Source organism: Ammospiza caudacuta, chromosome 27 (genome assembly GCF_027887145.1).
Source record: "Ammospiza caudacuta isolate bAmmCau1 chromosome 27, bAmmCau1.pri, whole genome shotgun sequence".
Taxonomy (NCBI): Eukaryota; Metazoa; Chordata; class Aves; order Passeriformes; family Passerellidae; genus Ammospiza; species Ammospiza caudacuta.
This window is the reverse complement of record NC_080619.1, coordinates 4983924-4993026: the sequence shown is the minus strand read 5'-3', so window position 1 is coordinate 4993026 and position 9103 is coordinate 4983924. Positions and strand designations below refer to the sequence as shown.

The 9103-nt window shown below is 46.4% G+C and overlaps 1 protein-coding gene across 1 annotated transcript; it reads right to left on the bottom strand.

Moving 5' to 3' along the window:
- Positions 1 to 2315: 2315 nt before the first annotated feature.
- Positions 2316 to 7188, bottom strand: LOC131568658 (keratin, type I cytoskeletal 19). Its single transcript, XM_058820761.1, has 8 exons — positions 6665 to 7188; positions 5251 to 5333; positions 4780 to 4936; positions 4390 to 4551; positions 4132 to 4257; positions 3795 to 4015; positions 3061 to 3089; positions 2316 to 2581 (listed from the first exon to the last, which is right to left on the bottom strand). Exons 1-8 carry the CDS (start codon positions 7091 to 7093, stop codon positions 2562 to 2564), a joined length of 1227 nt encoding a protein of 408 aa, XP_058676744.1. The 5' UTR covers positions 7094 to 7188; the 3' UTR covers positions 2316 to 2561.
- Between the last annotated feature and the right edge of the window lie 1915 nt (positions 7189 to 9103).

Here is a 9103-nt window from a genome sequence, read left to right as displayed (position 1 = left end):
AGTCTTCTTTCACTCAGGTGTGATAACTCCTTTGGAAGGTCAATGGTGAAACACACTTTGCTGCTTTCTAACATGCCCCAGGCGTCATCTGGATCAGTATCAGATGAACGCTTACAAAAACCAGGTAGCAGATAGAAGCTGTTCCTTTCTGTTGCATATTTACCATTGGGAAACAAAATAAATCAAGCAGCTAGTACAGATCATGCCCCATAACATAATTTAGGCAACAATTTCTACACATTTTCTCCTTACAGGCTGTACAGGGAAATAGAAGCCAATCACTTGCTGAAATAAAAAAAAAATATCAAAAAAAGAAAGGCTCTTTCAAGCTTATGCCTTTATTCTGGTCTCACTACCTTTGCTCAGAGGTTCCTTATCCAGTGACAGATGGACTCATCCTTTTGCACAGTCTCAGAATTGTACCTGTGGTCCCTGAACTCCTTGGTTTGTCATCTTCCAGAGGGATTTCCTGGAAGACATTCCCTGACATGTCTGTGCTGCACAAACTCTTTTGTTACCTCTGCTGTGGGATTAACGGGGCTGACACACTCCAGCCCCTCCTCTCAGGACAGCAAGTTCCAGTCAAGCAGCAGCTTGTTTGTCATCTCAGTGATTCCTCTATGAGTGATAAAACCATCACTCAGAGGAGACGTGACATGCCTTTAGAAAACACTTTTTTTCCCTCAACCAGATGCTAAAATTATAGTGCCTGAGTGATTTATATCTAACATTTTACCAGCAATCCTTCTCTGCCTTAGAGATAGAGGAAAAAATTAATAAAATTATAAAATAAAATTAGAACTAAGCTATAGAAACAAGAATTCAGGATTCTTATAGCTTGCATTCTTGGAGCATGACAATTTCTTGTCAGATTTGCACATTTGCAGCTGGACAATACCAGAAATCTGCAACAGTGAGCTCCCACCCTGACTGGATTGGTCATGAGAAATTGCTCTCAGGGAATGGGACTTGTTAAGATTAAAAAACAAACCTGGAGCTGTTTGTTCTTTCCTGTAGGGAGGTTTCCAGGTCTCGGTGTTGCAGGGAATAAGTTTGGTACAAACCATGTGTTAATGTGTCGGCGCTCAGCAACTGCTTGTACGGAATGCACAAGTTCTTTTCCTGGCTCTTCCAGAAGTGAACCCCACAGAAATGGGTGAGCTCCTGAAGGATCCCCTGCACCCCATGTGCCTCCCTTTGATTCTGTCCATCTTTCCCCCTGTTCTCCCCATCTTGTCCCTTTCTCTGTGTCTTTTTGTCTGTTCTTCTCTCCTGTCACTGTTTTCCCGTGTCAAAGTGAAGCCACTGCTTAATGCCACCATGCTTCATTCCAGAGGCTAAGCTGGATTGTCGGTGTCAGTAGTGACAGATGATGTTGACAGGTCACCTGAGTCACTGCTCAACCAAACCCAAGCACCAGCACCTTTGGATTGAGGAGGATTGCCCCACCTTGAGAGAGAGGTCCAGAGCTTGGGTGCTCTGAGCCATGCACACACTCCATTAATCTGCTGTGAACAAGGGATCATGGACATTCCCCAGGATCAAGGAGAGAAGTGCTGAAAGATTTTATGATGTCTCCCTGAATCACAGACTGCAAACTGATCCACTCTTGGGGAGAGCAGTGTTGGGATACTTTCAGTCTGGGCATATCTCTCTTTTCAGTCCTCCCCAGCTGTGGAGCAAACTGTGCCTCTGGTAACAACAGGAGCTGGGAAGGGGTGGTTGGGCTGGAGCCATGGTTTGCTTTTAGCACAATCCCTGAAGTTTCCTTGGCTGTCATTTTGGTAGCAAATAAAATCAGTGGATTGGAACTAAAAGTGATTCCAGTTGGAATTTCAGCTAGGATAATATCCTTGAAATGGCATGAGAGGTAAGTGGGCTGAAATTGGTGCTGGTGCTTTGTAAGCCCTGTGTGAACAGAGAATGGAAATGAAGAATTCTCCCAGCTGCAGCTCACCCCTGTGTGCCCCTGCAGGAATTATCTATGAACCAGTATTTTACTTTGTATTTTACTCTATGAACATCTCCCAGCTCCTGCTGCTCTCCAGAACCACTTCCCATCCTGCTGCCCCTGCTCTGCAGAGTACACAGCATCACAGTGAGACACCCAGGTCACTCTTGTGTCCCCCTCCAAGGGCTGGGGGTGCCACTGCCTCTGTATTCCAAGCTCCTGCCAGCAAGAGGAGCCAGCAGAATCAGGATGGAGCCCAAGCTCCCCGCACTGTGAGCACTCTCAGGGAGGCTGGCTGGCTGATTCCTGCCTGAGTAAAGCCAAACTCCAGTGAAATATCACAATAACTCCAAAGAAGCAAAGATTGCAAGAATATCATCTTTATTTGAGTAGATGCAGCAATTCAACACATGCAAAACCTAGAAATAATTGTAAAGCTGACCCAATTTGCATCTTAATCATTGCTAAGTGAATGAATCTGCCTAAACTTTTTGTGACCAAGAACCTTCTGTGCTTCAAGAGTCATTTCCAGCAGTTCAAAATGATTTCTCCATCTCAATGCACGTGTTGTCTGCTTTTTCTCAGTTTTCTGATGACCTTAGAAGGACCTTCAGTGCTTGTCTCTTTTGTCTGCAGTAACATGGAGAGAAAGAACAGCAATAATTTAAGCCCAGCTTACACAGACCACTCTGTGGTGGGCGCTGAGCTTGGCTGGGCCTCATCTCTCATTCCCTTCTCTCAGAACTTTTCCTTTCCATCACCTGGATTTGACTCATCCCTTTTATGACACTGCTGACCTCTAACAGCTCAAGGCAGGTTTTACTGGCATGTTCCTGCAATTCCCCCAAGCAGGCCAAGCTTCAATTCCCCTGTCCTTTCATCTGGGGAAATGATTAAGTGTTTTATGTTTTACTTTAGCAGGGTCTGAGATGTTTTTCTGATATCTGACATATTTTAATTGCTGAAATTTGTTCCATTCTAACCAGAGACATCTTTTTTTTTTTTTCTCTGTGACAAATTATGCAGAGCCCAGTCTCTAGAACAGACACAACTATCAGTTATGTGGTTTTAGAAAATAAAACTTCTCCTGAAAGAGAAGGAATTCTTACCGGCAGTTCCCGAAAGGGAGCCAAACATCCTGTGGAACAAAGAGAACAATTGGAAGAAGAGTTAATACATCAAATGCAAAATGAGATGAGGATTGATGAAAGCAAATTATCTATCCATCAGATACACTGTGTGCAGTCAGGGAAGAGATGCCCATCTACCTGAGCTCCTTCTCAGCAAAGGACAGGGAGTTGTGTTAGGAAATACATTTTTAAACTGCATTGGGAAAAAACACTATGGAAAAGAAGTAACAGAGCAAACCAAAACCTTTCAACCCCTGCCTCATTTTTTTCCTCCTTGAGGCTGTATGAGATGAGTTTGAGCTGTGCTGCCATGTGGGAGTCACTCAGTGACTGCCTTCACTTCTCTTCCCAGTATTTCCTCCCACACTGATTCCTGTTGGGTAAGAGTTCTCCACCCGGTAACAGGGAGTTTATGGGGATTTGATATTAATTTTTATATTCTGTAAAACATTATTAATGGCACTTTTTCTGACTGTGATGCAGCTGATCACTTCAACTGTTAGTTGCAGTTAATCTACTGTGCTGCTTGTCAGTTCCCCTTCCTGTTTAGAAACTCTTTGAGGTCTCACTTCATGTAAATGAAAACTGCAACATTTCTAGCTCCAGAAAAATTAGTTTGTTACAAATTGTATAACTCTAGGAGTACTGTGTTAACCAAGGTGCTGTGGCAAATGAGCACCATGGCATGGTCAGTCTGAGCAAAAGGTTCTTACTGGGACTCCTGGCCTTCCAGCAGCTGTCGGTATGTAGAGATCTCTTGCTCCAGCCGAGTCTTGATATCCATGAGGATCTTGTACTCGGTGTTCTGGCGCTCCATGTCAGTTCTGAGCTCAGCCAGCTGTGCCTCGATGCTGCCAACCAGCCCCTGGATCTGTGCCAGCTGTGCCCCGTAACGAGCTTCTGTGTCGGCCAAGGTGCCCTCCAGCGCCGCTTTCTGTCAGGGCAAAGCACAGGCAGGAGAGGTTGCTGCCAGTGCAGGACTTGGTGTGGGGAGGGAAATACGGGCCCTTTTCAGTGGGGGTTTGTCAGGCAGTGCCAGTTCTGACGTACCATGCTGAGCTGGGACTGCAGCTCGATCTCCAGCCCTTGCAGGGTGCGTCTCAGGTCAGTGACCTCGGACTTGCTGCTCTGCAGTTGTTCAGTGTTAACGGCGACCTCACGGTTCAGCTCCTCAGTCTGAGACAGGGAAACACCGTGTGAGAAATGTGGGGGGCATAAGGCTGTCACAGCATTTTTCTGTGTGTTTTAATAGTTGTTTCTTTCATGGATTTTTCTGGTAAGTGTTTGTGCAATATGGAGGGGTTTTACCTTGCTGTGGAACCAGGCCTCAGCATCCTTCCTGTTCTTCTCAGCCATCTGTTCATACTGGTCCCTCATATCTGCCAGGATCTTGGACAGGTCAATGCCTGGAGCAGAGTCCAGCTCAACGCTGACTTGACCGGCTACTTGTCCTCTCAGGGCACTCAGCTCCTGTGGGGAAAGGCAGAGGAGACAAAAGAGGGTACAATTGTAAACTGAAAACGTTATTAACCTTCTGTCCTTTCTTCAAGGGCTAAGGCTGACTGACTCCCCTGGGATACTGGCAGGAGGGATCCCAGTCTACACAGGAATCTTTCCCTCACTGTTGGAGAGCCCAAGGCAATCCTGAGGGACTCCACTCTTCTAGTGCCACTTTCAAACGCATTTCTTGGGGTTTACCTCCTCATGGTTTTTCTTTAGATAGGCCAGTTCCTCCTTTAATCCCTCAATCTGCAGCTCCAGGTCAGCTCTGGACAGGGTGAGCTCATCCAGGACCCGGCGCAGGCCGTTGATGTCGGCCTCCACGCCCATGCGCAGGCCTTGCTCAGTCTCAAACCTTAAAAAAGCAAAACAAATTCAGGTTCACTGATCACCCAGCCCACAAGAAACAGTATGAGTGCATCTGGGTTTGTAGGATTTATGGTGTAGCAAATACCATCAAGCATTAAACCTTTCTCCACATATCCCACATCATGCAAAATTTTCACTGGTTTTCTTAGCAAGAACGTGAAGGGTTGAACCGCGTGCACAGGATCAAACCAATATTCACACGGGGGTTCTAGGGGCATTCAATTCCTGTTTCATTGTCCTTTGGCTCAACAAGGATTTTTGCCTACTCATGAGTTCTTTTCCCTCTCAGAAATTGCTCACTTGGTTTTGAAGTCATCAGCAGCCAGCCTGGCATTGTCAATCTGCAGCACAATCCTGGCGTTATCAATGGTGGCATCAAGGATCTGCAAACAATGAGAGCCCATTACTGAGGCTGATACAACTGTTATCAGCTTCCCTGCTGTGCAGATAAGAGTGAAGAGTCTATTTCACCTGTAGCTACAACAAATAGAGGTGTAGGGAAGGATCCATGATCTACAGCAAACACATCATACAGATTTATCACATACTTCTGCCAGGATTCTGTTTTGGACACATCCTTGTGTCCAGTGTATGAAGTGAAAGCCATTTTTGGTAGAAGTTCCACAGTGAGACAAAACTACATGCTGGCTTAGAGGGAAAGGACTTTGAGAGACCATCTTTGATCACATTTTTATTTCCTAGAATACCAGGATGGTGTTTATTTATTATTTTAATGCATTATGAAAGCCTCTGAAGGAAATTTTATTTAAAGGAATCTCTGTTCAGTTTTACCTGGAAAGCATGTCTTCTATGCCTGCCACTTCTAAAACTCAAAAGTTCATCCACAAACCAGCTGTATGGTTTCCCACACCTAACTAAGGGGAGCAAAACAAAGGAGGGAAGACAATACTAACAGGAGGAAATCCCATTGCCATCAGATTTTAAATCAGGAGTGAATGTGGATGGGTTGAAGCAAGGAGAAGCAACCTGCGTGGGAGCGGTCATGAACTCCAGGCTGAACTCAGAAAACTAAACCTCAAGTTTTCTTTCTTTTATTTACATAGTTAATCAGCTACTCCTTGTGTTATGCAGGGTGTGTATCACCTCAGCAATCTGTTATCAGGTACCCATGGGCTCTTGGGGCAAATCCTGCATTTATATATGGGATTGATTACTTCATGTCTGCTGTTTCCTTTTTTCCTATGCCAGATGTTTCAGTTCACTTAATTCCAAGGTTGAAATTACTCTAAACCCGTTTTTATTTTCATTGTTAAAGCAGTGTGTCTGGGCCTCTGAGGGTTTTCAAGCTCTATGGCAGGTGAGAGGTTGCAAAGACAGGCAGGTAGCAGTCACAGCTTGGCTCTCATTATAAATCAGTTTATATATGGTCATATATACATTAACTGGCCATATGTGTGTGCATGACCAGCGTGTGTATAAACATAGGCTTTGTTAAAAGCCAACATTATCAGTCTTCAGTACTTGGGCATTCCCCACTGACTGGTTTGTACTTCTTCTTGGCTAGCATTAAAAAAGTAGATAACTCCATATTGACATTGACTTTAACCCCCCACCCATTCCTTGCATTTACATCTCCCTCTCCCTCCCATGACCTGCAATGCTTTCTAGGGGTTCCCTAAGGATATTTTTAGCTTTTCATGCTTCCTTTGTAAGTGGAAATCTAAGATGACTTTTGAGAAATATTAACACCTACCTTGTCTCGAAGGTCCTCAATAGTCTTGAAATAAGGACTGTAGTCCCGAGCTGGGCTTGGTCCTTGTTTCTGGTACCAGTTCCGGATTTTGGTCTCCAGGTCAGAGTTTGCCTCCTCGAGCGCTCGCACTTTCTCCAGGTAGGAGGCCAGGCGATCGTTCAGGCTCTGCATGGTGGCCTTTTCATTTCCCGACAGGAGCCCATCACCCCCGTAGCTAAAGCTGCTGCTGAAGCTGCCTCCACCATAGCCTCCCCCCAGGCCGCTTCCCGGGCCAGAGGAGACAAACCTGGCAGAGGACACGGACACGCCTCTGCCACCCGAGCCCCCGTGGATGCTGGGGGCCCTGAAGCTGCCCCCGAAACGGAGGGAGGAGGCTCCGGGTCCCCCCACCACGGAGGAGCTGGTTTGCCTGAAGCTGTAACTAGCCATGGGGAGGAAGAGCAAGGACCCGACCTAAGCCGCACCTCAGCGATTCGTGATCCCGAAGCAGGAGAGTGCCCAGCTCCCCCACCGCACCGCTTTTATGCCGGTGACAATGGGAGTTGTCTCCAGAATGTGTTATCTGAGACCCATGGAATTTATCAGCCCTAAGCCTTCTGCCAACACGGCGGTTCCCCTTATTGGTCAGTGGCCGTGCAGTGGGCTGTTTCCTCCCCCAGTACCTCCACACGGGGAGGGATCCCCTCCCCCGGACCTCTGCAGCTTGAAGCGAAAGGTGGGATTTGGAGGAGGCGTCTCCCTGCCGAGGGGAGCGTTCCTAAACCTGGTTAGAGTTTGCCTACGTGGAAACAAAGGGGTTAGGAGCGCACCCACTGCGGCCAAGCCGCGGTCAGAGGGAGTCACACAAAGCCTTGTTTTAACAGAGTGATTCAGCCTGATAACAGAGCTTGTAAGGAGCCCAGATGGTGAACAATGTGTGTGGACCTTCACGTTCCCACCCCTCTGTTTCCCTCGTTCCCCTTGAGAAAATTTCTTCTTTCAGAAAGGAAGTTTTCACTCTTTCTATCTTTACTCTTGGTTCTGTTTGGGCTAACAGAGAACGTGCTGTATCTGAGAGTCTGGTTTTCTACAGACTCAAGAATCCTCCTGAAGCAGCCATGGCTGTACCTGTAGCAGAGAAAAGCAGTGACATCCCTGAGTACCTGGGGAGTGAGCAGAAACAAGTGTCTGATTACACACTGAGTCCTTTGATTGCTACTGAAAGAGAGAAGCAAAGAGAAGAAACAGAATCACTCAGTCTTCTGGTCTTTGAGAGTTATGAAAATGTTATTTCTAAAATTTTCAGATCCTCTATTATCCAAGATGGATTTTCAAAAACTTTTGTTACTTCCTTCCTCCAAAACACTTCTGAGGAGTTCCATAGAATTTGGAGGGAATGAGAAAGAGAGAGAATGGAAGGAGAGCTCCGGCCTGGTGGCACTTACAGCTCTTGGGAGCAGCCAGGCCTTTCTATATCCATGAAAAATGCCCCAGGTGTTTCAGGCTACACAATGAGGTGCACTCCCTGTGTACAGAGGTGTCAAACTGCGGGGCAAATTCAGGGAGGGAAAGAGCAAACAGCAAATGGGAGGCCAGCCAAGGCACCTGTATCACCAGCTAATGAGGAGGCCATAGCAGGAGGAATTCTGCAGTGACTCAGGTGTGGAATATATCACTGGATACACACAGGATGTGTATCACACTTCTGCCCCAGGACACCACAGCAGAGCTCTTTGCTCTCTGTGCAGATTTTGCCTCCCACAGCTCTCCATCCTGCACTGCAATGCTGTGCAGCCTTTCCTCAGAGGCCCAGGGATGCTCCTGCTGCCAGAGACACACCAGTTCCTTCTGGAGACCTGAATGTCCTGTTCAGCCCTGGGTGGGACAAACCTGCCCAGCCAGTAACTGCTCCAAGGGCTGGGAACAGATGAAATATTGGTGTCAGGAGGTGACTGAGAGAAAACTACTGTGGAACAGTTATTTTTTTGTTAAATATAATATAATTAGAGCATAAAGAGCACCGGTACATGTGCTTTTCTTCACTGAACAGAAAAGCAAGAAGCTGAAAGAATAAATACCAGCGTGTTCTTTTTGAGATCTGTGTCCTGGTGCAAGGAGAGATGAACATCTGTCCCTCCAGGTATTCCTTCAGCATTCCCTGGACTCCCATATCAGGACCTCAATGCAGTGTATTTTTGGGTTGTGCAAAATGAAAAACTAATCTGTGGTGCTGCATAATACTTTATGATCCAGCTCATGAAAATTGGGATCTGGAAGGCTTTTGGATGCCCTCTGCAACATCTTGAGTAAAAGCAGCAATCCCCATATATTGCACTGTTAGAATATTGATCAGGTACTGGAGGCAGGTTGGGTTTGCCTGAGCTCACAGGGAAGAATCTCCCAAAGAATGAACTGCAATTCTTAGTGGCAATTTGGAGGTACGGCTGAAGTGTCAGTAAG